The sequence below is a fragment of the Aplysia californica genome, unplaced genomic scaffold (assembly GCF_000002075.1).
Source record: "Aplysia californica isolate F4 #8 unplaced genomic scaffold, AplCal3.0 scaffold00271, whole genome shotgun sequence".
Taxonomy (NCBI): domain Eukaryota; kingdom Metazoa; phylum Mollusca; class Gastropoda; order Aplysiida; family Aplysiidae; genus Aplysia; species Aplysia californica.
The window spans coordinates 205,880-224,367 of record NW_004797541.1 but is presented as its reverse complement, the minus strand read 5'-3'; the positions used below and the strand labels follow the sequence as shown (position 1 = coordinate 224,367).

Genomic DNA, 18,488 nt, shown 5'->3' with positions numbered 1-18,488 from the left:
GAGAGAGAGAGAGAGAGAGAGAGAGAGAGAGAGAGATCAAAGAAGTAGAATCGACCCATGGCACCCTCCCATCACCTGCAGAACATAATATGTAAGGCAAAAAAATACACTCAAAAGAAGAACTGATCCCAAAGCTTTGAGTCTATTTTCTACAGAGTAAAGAGAGTATGTTAAGGCAGCTACGAACGATCATTAATAAAGTGCAAAGAAAAAGGAAGAATGGTAGGTAGATACAACGGGGAGAGTAAAAAAAGTAGGATCCACTGTAGTATTATGTTACATTGCACAACAATGCCGGGTTGTCGTATCGCTGTCTCCCTTCGACTGTCTACACACGTGCGGCTTCTCACTGATCTAATATTTCATAGACCTCCCCCCTCCCCTCCCTTCCAAATCAAAGCATCCACCAACAACCAGCTCGAAAGATAAAAAGCACGAATTAGACGTCACTACTACTAATACACGAGACCATGGGCTGCAAAAAAGACCCGTCCCTGCTCACACAAAGGAGTCACCTGACTGTGACGTGACACTGGTCCCGCGGCCCCGCCCTGCCAGCCCCCACCCGGTCAAACGGGGTCAGAACGAATACGTCAGCCGACTGGCACATTACACAGGCCACAGACCATGGCCTTACTAGAGGGCAACGCACAGACACTAACCATCCTGGGCTATCTAACATTAAATGTCGCACGACGGTTCCGCATTTTGGATCACAATACAGAGAAGAGCAAAAAAACTACATAATAAGAGGAGAGGTTGTGAGCACAAAGGCAGAGACAGATGCACAGCAGCGGTGAGCCTGCAAATGATACGCTTGCACTTTCATTGGTGGCCATGAGTCATTGGTGCAAGCAAAGCGTTTGCACGTGAATAGCTGGCACAAAACTCAACATATACGCCGCATGAGCGAAGTGGTCGACAGGTGTTCTCCTTAATTTATAAAAAAAAAAGAATACCCTGGAACAATTTGGAGAACGCTACACGTGCCTGATAGCAGTCAGATACCCACATAGTAGAGATAGTTCAACAATTTCAACCCAACAGAACTGATATCCTCTATATTATTCCATTGCACAATTCCGAGTTGTCACTGATGTGGCATTATGTATTATGTTACATTGCACAATGCCGGATTGTCGTATCACTGTCTCCCTATGACTGTCTACACACGTGCAGCTTCTCATTGATCTAATATTTTATTGAACCCCTCTCCCCTCCCACAAAAAAAGCAATTACCAAAACTCCATAATCACAATGAAAAAGCAGAAAAACAACTGCACATGATCGGGTGAGGAAACACATTTTTGCAGCGTGTGTTGAACGATCCAAACTACACTGTACACAATTGGTTCAGGGAAGCCCATGTGGAGATTATTTTTTCAATTTTATCTATTCATTTATTTTTATTATTTAATCTTTTGTTGTTGTTGTTATAAGCAATAAAATGGTGACTTGGGCTTATACACGACAATGGACACATTAGGGATGGATACACAGTATAGGGATATATTGTAGCACAACCAGAAAGAAAAAGAAGCGATCCCCCATCAGAATGCTTTAGTCTTAGTATGAGCTTTACGACACTTGCAACATTGGTGGCGAAAACTTGAGGTGTTACTTGAGAAAAGAAAAAAAGGAAAGATAAAGATGATACATAGATGTTTGATACTACTGAAGGAGCAAACCACACCTGAACTCCCACCAACCACCTACCACCAAAATGCCTATCAACCAACCACCTGCAAATAGCGGGGGGGAAGGTAAGCTTACATCTTTGTAGCTGAGAAGGCCAGGTTACTTCATGGAGTGAACCAAAAGCCTCCATCTGGTCGCCATCCATGCCTTGACGTTGCGTACTATAACACAGATCACCGTAAATCCTTATCTGGCAGAGCTCGTAAACCCATTGCGCCGATGGGGTCTGCGCCAATTCCAGGCAAAGAGCACACGCGTGGGCGCACCCCAATCGCTTCATAATGCCAACGTTCTTCCTTTACCTGGAACAGTGTTTCCATTGTTCGTACTTACAAGTCACAATGCCTGAACCACGGAACAAAGGGCAATGCTGCAATGAAATAGAAATCAACGGGGGCGGGTGGGGAGAGGTTGCTGGGGTTCCATCACCTCTCACTGTGTAGAGAATCGGTGTTTTGTAAATTTATAATATACCGACCACGATTAAGAAATCTAGTTCTGCATGACTCTCTCCTTCAACTTCCTTCCATAACCCCCGATCTTACACATTATTAAGAGCCACGCGCATATCATCCTCACTCCAAGCAGAAATTCGCTTCGTTTCAGCGCGCTTCCCCCCATCCTAACCAATCCTCGCTCCCACAAGAAGCACACAGTTGATAAATAATTAAGTCGTTTCGAGAAACTCTACGCAGCAGACTTCAGCGCTTCAGCCGAAAGGACAGTCAGAAACCCGCGAAAATTGCTCCCTTTAGAATACGCCTATGCCGATAGCTTGCCTCGGTTATCTCTATTTTTAGATAACAGGTCTACGAACTGTGTATGAATCTAAAATCAATGCCTCATACATGATATAAACTGCAAGCGACAAAACGAAATTCTATAGAGTAAAAAAAAGGTGGTACGCCCAAGCACTGACAAAAACTCACACACGTTCCAAAACATGGTCTTAAAAACAAAAGATAGCGCAGGGGTCCCCAAAAACTCACCGAGACAGGAAAAAAAAAACGATAGAAAAAGGGCGTTGTGTCTTCTGTTTCTGCGTTTCCATTACTAACATCAAGTCACCTAATTGAACCAAAAAGGGTTTTGTAAAAAAAGATTGATTTTTTTTCTTATAGGTATACAAAGAAAACAAAACAAAAACCAATACACATGTAATAACCAAACAGAGGAAGCTATTGCTGTTCACCTAAAGCCCTGGTCTTCCATCAACTCATCTTTTAAAATACAAATCAATACTTCTTTTTTCTATATAAAAAGAAGAGTATCACACCCAGAGCGCCCTTGAACCATCCACAGCTTCCCCCCTCGCATTTGTATCAAGCAACAGTACCTATACGTTCTTATACTGACCGTCTAGAGCAGTACTCGTAGTCCGGCCACCCTGACATAACACTACCAATTATTGGACAGTCCAACTGGCCCAGCGGCCCTCCCACACATGTACACCAAGGCGGCCCCCGCATTCACCTGTCCATTGTGCCGCAGCGGGATGTCCCCTCAACCACAGGTGAATACGACCCTCTGACGGGGCCAGTTTCAGTTTCAGTGGGGAAGGAGGATCACCATCGACAAACAAGAGCTTCAGGAGGCCTATTGTGGCTGTAGACTGTCAGGGAAGCGGACCTTGGGCGCCCCCTGCTGCGTCCCGTTACTCGCCTCGTCAGACGTCACAATCAACCGTGAATAATAACGGCGGCGGCTTTGTGCCAGCAGACTGACCAACGCCCCTGGGGCATAAGAAGGAGCGGAGATCATTTCCCTTGCCACGACCTCCCTTACTGTTTTTTGAAAGTCTGGCTGCAGAACTTTCTGAAACACTACTAGATCTAGATGATAAGGAAAGCTATAGTGAAACAAATACGAAAATAAGAAAGATAAAATAAAATGTTAAACTTTAAATCCTGACACTGGGACAAATAAAAATAAATCGAGACAACGCTGCTTCAATACTAGTAAAAAGACAGCAACAACAACAAAAATCACACACACAAACATACACACACAAAAACCGGCATCCTTTCTTTTGAGTAACAAAATGACAAATAGAACCGAGAGGTGAGGAGGATACCAGAATTTAAACAGCAAAACTTGCAGAAATCAACAAAGTTTAGTCTTAGTCTTAGCACTGAGCAAAAAGAAAGACATTGACACTATGACGCCATTCCGCGTGGAGATACATCGGGAAGACGAGGACAGTATAATGTAGTTCTTAACCGGACACTCTCCTGCCATCTCCACTTAATAAATTACATGTGTATATCAAGAGTAAGAAAGTGGACTGAAATAGCAGAAACAATGGCAAGGGGTGAATAAAGTGCGGTCCACTTCAGATTCCCCGCTGATGGGAGGACAAGTCTCGTCCTCTTGTTAGACTAAACAAAGGGCCCGACACTTATGACAATTGTTTTCAAGAGGTGAACCACTTAACCCGATGTCATCAACTGAAGGAAAATTAGAAATATTATAATGAGTGCAGGCTGAAATAATCCAGCAACGGATAAATAAACAGGCATTATTTTCTGCTGTCATTGACTCTCTCTCTCTCTCTCTCTCTCTCTCTCTCTCTCTCTCTCTCTCTCTCTCATCAGCTTGCCCTTGCAGCCGCTGACAAACAAACAAAAAAAAATACAGTGATACATTCGTAATATCAGTGTTCCACGTCTCATTTCCCATGCAAGCCATTCTTGCATTATCGAAGACAACAGTGTTGTAAAACGCGTGAGTGGAGATTGCTTTGATTTGGACATCATTCTACTTCTCTTCTGTGTTTCTATGGTCGAAACCTGTCCGTCGTCAAGCTGACAGAATATGTGAGAGAGAGAGAGAGAGAGAGAGAGAGAGAGAGAGAGAGAGAGAGAGAGAGAGAGAGAGAGAGAGAGAGTGTGTGTGTGTGTGTGTGTGTGTGTGTGTGTGTGTGAGAGAGAGAGAGAGAGAGAGAGAGAGAGAGAGAAAGAGAGAGAGAGAGAGAGAGGGGGGGGGGTGACAGGAAGAGGGAACACAGAAGAGAGAAAGAGAGGGAACATAGAAGAGAGAAAGAGAGGGAACATAGAGAGAGCTTGACAAAGAGAGGAACAGAGAGAAAGAAAGAGGGGGGCACTGGAGAGAGAGAGAGAGAGAGAGAGAGAGAGAGAGAGAGAGAGAGAGAGAGAGGGGGGGGGGTGGAAGGCGCGTGTATCGCAGCATCTTGGTCTCCTGCAAGACGTCGTCCCGAGTACGAGTCTACAACGACGGCCGTGTGCCGGGCACACTTCAGACACTCAGGGGTCAGGCAGGCAGGGGCTCCACAAAGGCGGACCAAGTGTCATCCTCCATCAAAGAGAGTATTTTGTCCCCTGTTCATACGGACGAGGCGCCCCCTGAGCCCGCGTGTGCGTGAGACAGATGATACCCGCGATGACAATAAGCCAGGGTGAAGACCTTGGCAGGTGTCTTTTTGGTGGGGGCAAAAGAGCAATAATACCAAGCGCCTGGGATATGGTCAGCAGCGTCTTTATGTTTCCCATGACACGAACCCAAGTCGAACAGAGAAGGGAAGAACAGGGGTACAAAGTAAGGTATCGGTTTCTCTTTTGCACGGCGTTTCACGATCTATTCCTGAAAACCAAACGAAACACAAAAACAAGCAAAAAAATAGTTACCGTGTAGCCACAGTGAGGGAGCCAGTTTTTGTAGAGTCAATATAGCAACTGCAACAGCTAGAAATCCTACCCTAGGCCATTCAGAGCGTGGTTTTAAACATATCGAAACCGACACCCCCCCCCCCCCCCCCCCCCCAAAACCGTCTTTTTCACTTTCAGAAGAAGCGCCCCAGCAGCAACAACAAGAAAGAGCTCAAGAACGCAATTTCTTGATTTGATAAAATGCGACCTTTCCTTGAGAGGAGGGGGGAATTGGGGGGGGGGGGGGGGTAAACAAAGAAAAGAAAGCAAATAAAGAATTAAAGGAAAGACAGTCAAAGAAAAAAAGAGCCTTATGTGTGCATGAACTATGGCGGCTCGGCACACGAAGCCACTGACAGGACTAACAAAGGCGTGCACGCAGAGTTCAACCAGGAGGCGTGAAGGAATGGGTGCCAGGAATCCGGGCACAAGCACGAGCGGAAAGAAGGCTGTCCCTGTATACACAGCTAGGACGACTGGGCCCAACGTGCTACTGATCATAAAACTCGCCTCCACCCCGAAGGTACGAACGTCAACAGGTGGAATGGAAACAGCGGTCCGGAAGAGAGAAAGGTCTCTTTCTTCATTCCCGCCTGAGCTCTAAGCCAAAGCACAAGTGGCTGAACACCGAACCACACATGTGTGCTTGTGTGTGTGTGTGGGGGGGGGGGGGGGAGCGTCTGTGTTCGTGTACGTGCGAAACGGCCGATAATAAACCTTGGCACAGCTACCTGCAGAGCAATCATGGCTGAGAAAACAAGAGAGCACTCATGCAAAAGGGCTTGATCAGAGCCCTGCCCGGACTACGGGTGTAATGTACAACCAGTTCGATTGACGTCAACGTAGGTCAGGGTGAAGGACACCGTTCTTCATCAGTTTTGAACTGACAGAGCACAAAACAAACTGTGTATCCTTATATATTTATATGGTTACTTATAAAATATAAACGTTAGCAATTACTGAGAAAACAAAGGGAATGGAAACATGTGGTAAAACAAGTCATGTCATAAAATGAACTTGCATGCACAGAAGAAGAGTTCCCCCTATATGCACAAGAGTGTTCAAAGGGATGAAATCGCTATACATTCACATGAAAATAAAGAAAAGAACTGTATTTAAATAGTCACAAAGAACACACATAGAGTCCAGCTTGAAGATCTTCAACAGAATAATTCTATGTCAACCCAGAAAGCAGCATATCGGATATCGTCATAATAACAGTTGCAGACATAGTGCTGAGCCTATGAATATTTTAACAAATAAAAATTTTAAAGATTGTAGTAGTATGAGGACGAAGTTAGATCAACAATGTAATATTTCTCTTGAAGTGAGGTAATTTTGTCACAGAGACAGTACACAATCAATACCATAGCAGTATTGCTTTTCAGGTACATTGTAGTAGAATCAAGTGCTTTTTCTCATGCTGCAAGCAATTGCTATGCACACAGGTTTGTGGTTGGTGAGTGTTTTTGTTATGTTTTAGAGAAACGAACATCTGCATGCTGTCCTGCAAAGATTCTCAAAGAGGAAGACTGTAAGCGCCACCTCTACTTGTATGTTAACACAGCAGCAAAATGATTAGTTCTTCTATATTTTAACAATAGGGTTCATCCCCTCTTTTTTTCACTCTGGAAGTCAATAAAATTATCTCAAACAGGTACGAGAGCGATGAAGAGGAAAAACATTTCTCAACCACAATGTTTAAAGAGAACAAAATGATGACCAGGACTCTCAACACCTGAAAGTGAGAACTTTTTTTTTGTCACAGCCCACTTTTTCAGTAAAAACACCTACCTATAAAAAATTATTACATTCCTAACCTGACACATTCAATTGTCAGATTTAATTTTGAGAAAGCGAAAATATCCTTTATTAAAAGGTTGGAAACCCTGCATGAGGAACAGAGAACTCAGGGCACAAACAATAGTTAGTAAGAGTCATGTGGACAGCAGTCCAATTAATTGATGATATTTCTGGTGATCAGTGTTTTCCCTGTTTGAAGTCGATCGAACTATTCTTACTCTTAGACCATGGACCCCTGCATTGTTACATCATTGTAAGTCAGTTTATATGCCCAACATTACACAGCACTAGATTTAAACAACACAGACAACTTACCCCCCCCCCCCACCCCAATAAATTAGCAAATAGTCATAGTGTGATGGTCCAAGTCTAATGATGTGCTAAAGATCTATTATAAAAATGCCATTGAGACAGAGGTAAGAGTTTTCTTTCATCATCTATTTCATCAGTCCACACTAAATCCTAAATATTTAAAAACCTTGCCAAACGACGATACCAAATCTAAAGTAAAGTGACTCAGGCTCTCTTTGGGAGAAGTGGTCCAGGCCTAACTCCACAGAAATCTAGAGTGCTCTCGTGGCCTAGAGGTTAAGGTGTTCCCCTCTCATTCAAAGGTCCTGAGTTCGAAATTGTCTTCTTTCACCTCCTTTCCTTCTCTCTAGAAATGTTCTGTCGTCTACTTTCGTCTCCACTTTCTGCTCCCACCCCCTCACCTCCTTTGCCCCCTCCTTTGGGCTCCTGACTCTTTCTGTAGCCTTTCTACTGCTACTCCTTGGTTCCTTCTTACTGCCGTCTTTCAGCCACACCCCTGACCTTCTGGTAGAAAAGATCTACACGTAGATTTCTCAGAAAAATCACAGAGGTCCTGTGTGCAAGTTGCGCATGATAAAATCCCTTGGAGGTCTAAAATCGATAAGAGTAGGCTTCTGCCGCCACCCAGGCAAAATTTAAAATTTCCTGCCAAATGAAAATGTATGATATGACACTGTGCAGTTGCGGGTGCCGTAAAACACTTACCAAAAAAAATAATAATTTATACATTATTGGAAACAAAAAAGAAAGACGCATTCATAAAAAAAAGGGGGGGGGGGGGGGAGTGTGCAGGGGATATATTCCCACTGCAAAAGGGGGAGGGGGTTATGAAGGGTGGTGGTCTCCTCCAGCTAAATTCACAAAAGTAATGGTTTGTGATAGTTTTTAGTGGCAAAATTGTTCTCAGCACACTAAAACAACGTTAAAATAGTGCCGAAAATAGTCTAAAACGGGTTTGGACTTTTTCTAAATTTAGCGGTGGCTTTTTCACCCTGGCAACTCAGTCAGCTTTTTACTTGACTTCCATTTTTGTTTCCGATTTTGTGTAAATTTCTACGGTGCGGTTAGGCCAGGACCACTTTTTCCGAAGAGTGCCACTGACTCATCATATTTTTTTCCTGACTCCTGTCTCGCCTTAGCTGAAGTCAAATATATATATATATATATAATACCAAAATAAACCTTGGCTAGGCATTATCTTTTCCCTTGAGTATTTTTAGGAAGGCGAAGGACAGGCTCGAAAGGCAGTGCTGTATGAATAGTACCTTACGGAAAAGTCCTTCCACGGAATTAAACGCGAGCAAATAAACAATTTAATTACCCTATTCTAGGATGGTTTGTAGATCTAGAATCTAGATCTAATCTAGATCTACATCTAGATTCTAGATCTAGATCTAGATCTAGATCTAGGATGGTTTGTAGATCTAGAGAAATCTAGTTTGCTAGAGTTAAAAAACCAAGTAAGAATCTGGGATCCAGATCGAATGAGAACTGGATCTAATGGCTTTAAAATTAAGTGTTAGTGTCACTGTTAGAGACTCTCTAGGGCCTTATCTAGAATCTATATATCTAGATCTAAATCTATAATCTATTTTAGCTTTAAAATCTACACGGGTATCCAAGACTCAAGCAAGAAAATGGGTAAAACGAAGACGTAAACTTTAAAATTCAATGAATTCAATGGGACGTCTGAAGATTAGATTCTAGGGACTGGCAACGTTTAAATTTAAACATCTTAGATCTAAATCTAGATCTAGAATCTAGTACACCTAGATCTAGACTAGATCTAGATATAGATCTAGAATTCTAGATATCTAAGATCTAAGTCTAGATTAGTATAGGCCAACTTACCTCACTGTTGTAAAGTTTCCGTAGTTCATCAAAAATCCACATTTCCACGCGCAATCTCTTCTTTATCAGTAACATCTGATGTTGGCCATACTTTGCAGTCAAATATTTCTTTTTCTTCTCAGTGTGTTGATCTTTCAAAGTAAATCCCACATTTCTCGGTGATCCATCGGATGCCATCTTTGAAGGTGCTTTGTAGCTTTCCATCGGATTTCCTTTGCTGTACGTTGCACTGTCACTGTTCGCTCCTCCCCCGTCTGTGTACGGTGTAGCCATAACTTCGTAGAAGCCAACAGTTTTGCCTTTGCGGAATGGGTTCCGGCTCATGCTGAACTATTTTTCCTGACTCTTGACCTACAAGATTAATAAAAACGTTTAAAAGGTCATTGTCATGAATAAAATTAAAAACATATTTTGATGCCTAATATACTCTTTTACAAAACATCTAACTTTAGTTTCAGAGCGTTTTTTAACTGTTTGTTAGTACTTTCGACAACCGTGTTTACATACAAATCCATACGCCGAGCGAAGGGAGTTGCTGCGTGAAACGCCGGAAGTATTGTTGTTGCAAATGGCTTCTGCTATCATAAACACTGTCGCTATGAGGTACCTACTTGTTTTGTTGCTTGTAACTTTCAAGCCTATTTATTCGACCAAAGAATTTGTCTCCCATGGTTCGTCAAATTCAGACGAGTCTCGGATTTTAGATGTGATGAAGAGGCTGGGGATTAAGGACATCAGTGATTTAGAAACCGAGTTGAGTGATTCAACCTTCCGATCCCCAGCTGGGCAGACAGATACATGCGAACCGTCAATAGATACAGGGACCATCATAAGGGCATCTGAATCCATCGACGCAGGAGCTGAATTTATCAACTCCGTCAAAGATGTATCATCCAACAGTGCGTGCTACAACTTATGTTGCAAGAACACTTCCTGTGATGTTGCAGTTTACCAAGACAAGGTTTGTGACAAAGCCCCCATTTCAGCTTCCACCACCAGTGCCACCAGTCTCTTCCCCCAGTCTTGACTTTCTCAACTCTCTTGCCTCTGTGACCACTTTGAATCTAATCAAAGCATCATCTACCTCGAACTGCATACATATCAACGGTACAGTGACTTAAAAATGTATCTATCTAAATCTAGATTCCTTTTTCTGATAGATTGTTGACCACATCAGTTCAGTTTCTTAAACACTTTGCAGTCACACCACAGCCAGAGGAGTACAAAATACACCATCTTGTCACCCCCATCCAGGAGAGCGACTGTACCAAACTTCTCGGGCCTGGCGCAGAAGTGCGCCAGGTAACCGGAACGGATAATTTTCACCAGCACATTATTGCACCAAGTGACTGCAAAGTGTTATAAAGCCAAGCCAACTGCAGTGATGGGTAATAATGGTAAAGGTAGAAAAGAAAGTTGGAGGTTTTTTGCCAACATGAATTCCTGTGTGAACCATTTTCTTTCAGATAGGCGTAGATCTAGATCTATATATTTTAAGCATCAATACTTTATCAAATTTTCAAAAGGAGGTTATATTATTTTGTCAGAATGTATGCATCGGGCAGCATTGTGTACAGGCCTACTGTATGAAAAGCATTATATAAATAAATCAAACATTGTAATTTATTTTTTGAAGGGGGAAACACTCGATAACATTCCCAGTCTCCTTTCCTGGTCTCAAGACAACCTTTCCTTTTCTTTGTGTCCTTGTGAAAAGTCTAAGTTAAAGAGGTCAAACTATTGCAAAATGAAAATTGCACCGGTAAGTTATGAAAACAGTAGAGTGTGATTTTCACTCTATCTCTGCATTTGTTGGATAACTTGTAGTTAAATTAAACAATGAGCTACTATCTGGGAATGGAAAAAATGTATCGACCTGGTTGTATTGCTTGAATTCTGCTACTATCATACCGAATAGGGTGGATGATGTTGAATTTCTTGCGTTGACCTTTGACTTTGAGTACTACCTCCCTGCCTACTTACCTCCCTGTATACTTGCCCGTCTGCCTTTCTGTCGTTCCATTGTTTTCATTAATAGAAATATATAATAACTAACTAAAAGAAAACTTTTGTTTTCAACTGAAATTCAAAAAGAGGGTTTTAGCTGATAGTTCTCTTGTCTGATATATGTACAGCTAAAAATCTGTAACTATTCTTGTCTTTATATATATTGTTGCAAGTGGTACTAATTCTACACTTACTTACCTTAACACTACTTTTTAGAATACCTACTTCATATCCTACATCTTACATCGTATAATTGTCTTTTATGGTATGGCTTTTGGAAGGACCTCATTGTGGAATCTAGGACATGATCAGTGAAAGATAATTTAAGTTTCTTAAACAATAGACTGATTGTAAAGTGCTGCTAAGCTGGGACATACATACACTGGAAGCGAATGCTGTCTATTAATATGCAATGGACTTGATGTTTAAGTATTTATCTATGACAAGCTGCTCTCAACGACCCGTGGTCAGAACTGCTCTGCTGGTGAGACGCTGTTAACGGCTGACACACATTGCACAAGAACTTCAGCATTATAAGTTTTCGACAATTGCCAAAAACAGGTCTCTTTTACAGGGAGTTTTTTCATTTGATGAAGAGCTGTCAAATAAATTAATTTCTTTTGATTTAGTGACATATTTGACACTTTAAGGTTGCATATTCAAAAGAGGGCTCCGGCATAGAAGGGAAACCTCCTCCGGAGGTAAAGAGTTTAGGAAAATATCAAGACACTTAACAACATGGTAGTCCACAATTTTTTGCGACATATTTATATACACATAAATATTTTTCATTATATATTATATCTCATTAGGCCAAATGGGAAGGGTGCGAAAATCTTTTCAATATATATACGAATTTCATTATGTACATTTAATAAATGCAAAGGAAGTACATGTAATAAATACGAAAACATGTAATTAGAATAAATTCAGGAAATGAAATTCTGCTCTGTTGCATGTTTTGCGATATGCGTATTCACAATGTGCGTATGTGCGTGTGTGTCTGCACGTGCTTGAAGCAGACCTGTCAGGTACTCCAATAAAACCAGAGCTGTGCTTTTTTTTTGGGGGGGGGGGCATCACAGAACCCCGGATTTGCATACTATCTGGGGTTTTTTTTTTATATTCCTGAATTCTATTTCGGTCAGGTCGTAAGCAACTTATCATAAATGAAGTTAAGGTACACTTTTTTTTTGTTAACTCTTTATCTCCACCACGCCGGGGCCCTTTTTTGGTGCTAAATTTTGAAATGACAAAAAAGTCATTAAATGGGTCATTAAATCGCAACTAGCAAACCTATTTTGATAGTTCTTCATCTAGTGATTGTATTTTCGGTATAAAGACCGGTTTTTGGCAATTACCAAAAAGTAATTTGATGTTGAAGTGGTGGTAAAGGAATGTGCTCACAGGCACAGTGGTTCCGACCGCGAGCCGCTGGTAGCGGCTTGCCGGAGATAAAGAGTTAATTTACCCTAGTGTTGCGACTTATTGTAAATTACGTAAAAATCCACATTTTTATTTGTGTTTATTTTCCAGGGTTGGTTCGTTTTACTATCTTTCCTGGGGTTCTGGACACTCCGGGTTTTTTTTCCTAACTCCCAATTTTTTGTAGGGAGGATTTTGAGGGAAAGACCTATTTTTGGTAATGAAGTGGTGTGCAAGTTTGTTGTATTGTATAGGCCTAGTCAGTGCCTCCCTCCCCATGCACTTTCTTCTCTGTAAATCTGGTAGTTACAATATATTTGTTTGGGATTTTTTTTTTTTTACAAAATTATGAAAGGTGAATGAGAGTGTTTACTTTTCAATGCTCCTTTCGACGCTCATACTGCATGTACCCCCACCCATTTTTCAAACGTTTCTTATTGCCTGTTGTTCAGAGCTAATTCCTGTACTGGAAAGCCAAAGGTTTTTTGCATTAGTAGGCCTATGTAGGCCCATGTATGAAACGGTGCCTTAAGAATAAGAGCATAATAATTAGTTTCTTTTTCCCTGCTTAAACAAGTTGGTTTATCTTTGAAATATACTCTGTTACATGAGGAAAGCAGGCTTCTGGGTGAGTGCTGTACTGATACTGATTTGACAAAATATTTTGCTGGTATCATGTGAATTCTGGTATATTATTATAAGCTTGTTTCCAGTACCAGATGGGCTCAGAGAGCTCCCTCCCACTTAAAAAAAAAAAAAAAGAAGATGAATGCTCAAACTTATTTGCGTCATATAAGGAAATAGTGTGTGCTTTAAATTTGATTGTGTGCTTTTTTTAAAATACAATAATTATACTTTTAATATGTTGTAAGTAATGTCGCTATGACTGTTTGTCTCAACATTTTTTTGGAGGTCAAGAAAAAGAAAACAAATGTGTGCACGTGTCACATACAATGCAACCACAGTATCTTATTTCCTCCCCAGGAAAAAGCAATAATTGATAGTGTCTGTGGAATCCTGTAAGGAGGAAGTCTTCAAGTAATAATAATTTTGCTCTGATTAAAACAGTGTTCTCAGTCCTTTTTTTAATTCTTAATAATTCTTCCACTATCATGACCTTACTTCTTTGAAAGAATACTTCATATTTTAATGCTGTGGAACGACAGCCTTTTACTGAGCTACTAAATGGATTAATAAAGGTTTAACTAATATTACAGAGATTAGGTGGAGATATTAAAAATAAAATTTTTTAAAAACTTTCCATTGGTGTGTCTGTCTACAAGGTCTTTGATGTAGATATAAACTTCTGGTAGCCTACTTATAAATTTTCTCTCTGCTGTTCAAGGGAGATAGAAGATACAGAGTAAACACAAAAAAGCAGGGGATACAAACGCAGTTACCTCCCTTAGGTAAAACCTGAAAACGTGTCTCAGTATGTTCACCACAAACTGCTTCAGTTTTTCAGAGGAAAAATTTGATGAAGATGCTTTTACACAGAATGTGGGTGGTGGGAGGCTTCTGTGGGTAGGGTGTAGACCTTATTTTTTTCTTTAACTTACTTTTTCTAGAAAAATTAAATGATTGTAATAATGAACAAACCAATACATAATGCTGGGGACATGCTTCTACTCTGAGTCTGAGCTTTCATTTTAAAAAAAATAAATATATGCAAGTGACTGGATTTTAAAACCAACAGATTGCTGTGGTCTTGACAGTGTTTTAATTGTTTTCAGTATGTGGGTAGCAAATGTTGGTCAATGTCTGTCTCTCAAGTCACAATCTCTTTCTTTTCATTAAAATCATTTATATACATGATATATATGTATAGATTATGTTGTGTGGTGTTGTTAAAGATAATGGTAAAAAAAATCTCTTTTAGGGTCCTGTTTTGATTGGTGTTCTATATTCGTAATTCTGGATTATGAGCATGTGAAGATGGAGTAATATATGAGGCATCGTAGTAAAATCAGATGCTCGTCAAAATTTAATAATGAAATCAAAGAAACCTGCATTTTTCTGCCGGTTTGGCATTTTTTATTGAATACTTGTTTTTTCGGCTCAACATGTTGTGTGATCATGTAAAAACATATTTCTGTTTGGATTTTACTGAAAAAGGTTAATTAAAGGCACAAAATATGTAAATTTGCAGTTTCCAAGGACTCTCAAGGTTTGGAAGTCACCAAACTTCGGCTGCCATTTTCTCACAAATTTTACCTGACACCAGTGTTCCCCACCTTCTTTAATCACAAATACTGTGACTGCTGTTCAAGATTGATGTTTTGTTCATCTAAAGTAGGACAAATGAATAAGCTTTTAGATAAAACCAAAAACACCACACGCCCAAAAATTGACGAGGACCTGATTCAACCGCGTCGTGACACATATCGGTTTTTATACTCTGGAAGTTTTGTTTCTTTGATCTGCATGTGATATCACTTTTATCTAGCGATGGGTACTTATTAGCCTTCTTTTGCATTATAACTCTTTGGTGCCAGTGCACTTGACACTCAATGTATTTGATGGTGAGATCTGCCTGTGCTGTTTGACACTGTGTCTATTGGTTAGGGTTACAGTTAAAGTTACGGTTAGGGCCAGGGTTGTCGATTTTCGTTAACTAGTAGACTGTCAAGTGGAACATTTATCAGACTGGTCTGTAGAACAGAAGCAATGCGGTGGTAGACTGTCAGGTCCCTGGCATTGACTCTTGCAGTAGAGTAGCGGTTCCTCGTGTTTTTGTAACTCGTGCAACATACCTGAATGCTTTTAAGTTTTCTGGGACCTTAAGAAAGAATATACTGTAGATATAAATCCTCCTAATGATAAAAACCTTTGAGGGAGGACACAGGTGGTGAATATGCAACTCACTTGTTACCAAACCAAGAAGTGCTAAATTTAGTTTTAAATCTAAATAAACAAGCATTCAACATGATAACTATGTATTTGTTGCTAAAAAAAAAGGCAAGACAAACGGACAAAAAAACAACAGAGGATAAAAAAGCCGTGGGACCTGCCTGTGGCATCCTTCAACCATTCATGCACTTATAGGATTGATGCATAGGTATAGGTAGAAGAAATTAACTGGAGTTGAGGAAGGTATATGTACCGTAACATGATGTGAACATAATTAACATAATTTTAGTAGACACTTACACGATGTCAACAGTCTTTCTTATGTTCTGTCCACTACTGTGGATATCTTTGTTATCCCTCCTCGAACTCGATCTGGAATAATGGTCTCTGTCACTAGTGTTGCAAAGCCTTAGCTAGACCATTTGTTTCCGTCTGTCATCAATAACAGAAGTTCCAATTTCTGTTTGTCGTCAGAGTATCCTGAAAATGAAAAGACAAAAAAACATTGAATAATAGTGACAATGTTTATATGATGGAGGATAAATGTCAGTATGTTGTCTATCGGAACTGAAGCCTACACTGTATTAATGCTGGTTTTTTCTTTATATTTTTCCTGTGATTGTTTTTGTGTTTTTTTAGTTTCCGTCATTTGATAGATTTTTAAAAAATTCAAAGTTACATAAAAAGCATTGCATTAAACTGGGAATGTTAAGTGCCCTTTCCGAACTACAGAAAATGCTTTGTAAACTGAATATAATACTGCGGTACATTTTCCATTGAATTCTATAAGGGAAGTTTATCACAAACTTTTGTTCCAGATGCAACCAGGAAATGCACTTACTAATCACTGAGACCATACATAGCATAATATTTAAGATATATATTTATATTATTATATTGTTTGTCAAGAGTTGCTGTTAAAAATACCCTGCAGCTGCAAAGGAGGCAGAATATTGGAAAAAAGGTAACGATTAATTTGAATATCCAACCACTAGTGCGAGCTTGATTTTATCTATACTTCACTGCTCACAGTGTATCAGTAACTGATCTTGTTGAAATGGTGGGAGAATGTGTTAAAGACTGAAACGCGCTCACCATTTAGAAAAAGAGATGTCCACGGTATTCACGATAATAACTCGTCGACAGACTTTGAAAGTGATCAAGCATACAAATGGGTACGATGAAAGACAAATTGGACGTCTGAGAAGAACATGTTCTACTTTCTAAATAAAGAAAGTCGTGCTTTCTTATACACGTTTTATTCCTGGCTTACCGGTCACGATTTGTATTTGTAGGCCTTTCTCTCGCTTCGTGATTTTCCGAGTTTTAGCGGATCCAGAACGCGCACGCACCCTCCCTCGAACGGTATGTATTCAACAGCACCCGTTCCCTCTCTGTTATCAACAGTATTAGTCGACATACCTTTACATTACGCGCAGTTCCTTACAACCTCTTTTCTAACTGGGCCTCTCGAGCTTGTCACAAGGGATTTGTCTGGCCCAGATAGATGAGTACCCATTGATAGTCACAACATACCCGACGCTAAGTTTAAAGGGCCGTGCTTTGAGTGTTTTATGCGTTTCAGATAGTCCTATGATTATTTTACTATTACTTTATTTGCTGGCTATAGCGTCGGCCGCTTTTGGGAGGGTCTGCAATGTTGTGTTATACATTAGGCGATTTGTATGCTCGAGGGCATCGGTAAATAGACTTGTTCTTTATCCTGGTGACCCACTGCCCCCGTGTCTTTCAGTCAATATTGAGTGTCCCACATTTTGTACAATACGTACATGTACAAATATTAATGCTGCGTTGTTATCGCCAGATGCAAGGTTAAAAAGCTATCGAGACAAAAGAGTGAGATGTTGAAACAGAGGCAGAGAACATAAGAAAGACTGCTGACATCTGTAAATGTACATGTATTTATGTGTAGTTTTAGAAAAATTCTGCTTAGACTGGAATAATTACATTGATTCATTTATATTTCATTATTTTGGGGGTCACAATTTGTTGTGATCAAAATTTTGGTTGACTTTTAAAATGCATTTTCAACGTTTTTGTTTTGTTGCTGTCTGTTTTACGGGGAGGGGCGGGGGTGTACTCACCTGCGTTTGCAGCTGACAGGTCGTGCTTTTAGAAGTCTTAGCGTTTACTCAGAAATACCACTTTTTCTTTTCCCAACTGACAAAGCCTATCTGCTTTTCTCTTTACACTTATACCCTGCTCCGGTTTATCGCTCAATGAATTTCTTTTTCTTCATATATACCTATATAATAAGTGGCCTCGATTCCCGTCTTTCGTTTACCGCGTCCTCTCCGCTCTTGTCAGGGCACTGATAGTGCTGTGCAAACAACGTGTATTTTTGTTATAGAACGAGCACAAAGCGATGAGTTATTTGAGGAATGTAACCGGGTGTAGCATCATCTACGGATGGGTACACGGAGGCACAAACCGATGTCAGAAGTGGCAAAGTGAAAAAGTCGGAAGAGAGAACCGTCCGGGTTGGGGGGTTTTTTTGTTGTTTTTTCGCCGACTCGGACGTGTTTGGAAAAACGTAGATCTCCGAGGGTCCAGTAGTAGTAGTGGTAATAGTAGTGTCACTCTCCGATAATTGTTGGGTAGAAGCCTCTGATCTTGCGCTTGGCGGTTTTGGCTTTACGGAGACTAAACGTTGACAGTCGAATAAATCGATAGATTGGTTTGAAGCTCAGCCATCTGTCGACGTTGTTACATGACGGCGTTTGTTGGGGAGTGAAAAAGAAAGAAGGGGAGAAGGGGCATGGGGGTGGGGACAGCCCAACGTGAGTCAATGAGATGGCTTGCGTAATGGATGTGGGTGTGTGTGTATGTGGAAAGAAAGGGGTTGGGTTGGAGGGG

General features: G+C 40.6%; 2 protein-coding genes across 2 annotated transcripts in view; one reads left to right on the top strand and one right to left on the bottom strand.

Annotated features, from left to right (window-relative positions):
• The window catches only part of LOC101853466, a gene marked incomplete at its 5' end in the record, with an annotated part of 63,750 nt that extends 47,660 nt beyond the window's left edge, over positions 1-16,090 (bottom strand). The window contains 2 exon segments of the mRNA XM_005101131.3: positions 9,330-9,680; positions 15,912-16,090. Of these exon segments, the coding sequence (XP_005101188.1) occupies positions 9,330-9,653 (324 nt within the window).
• The window catches only part of LOC101860343 (nuclear receptor coactivator 6), a gene marked incomplete in the record, with an annotated part of 55,532 nt that continues 46,902 nt past the window's right edge, over positions 9,859-18,488 (top strand). Inside the window, 1 exon segment of the mRNA XM_005101165.3 lies at positions 9,859-10,290. Coding sequence (XP_005101222.2) covers positions 9,898-10,290 — 393 coding nt within the window.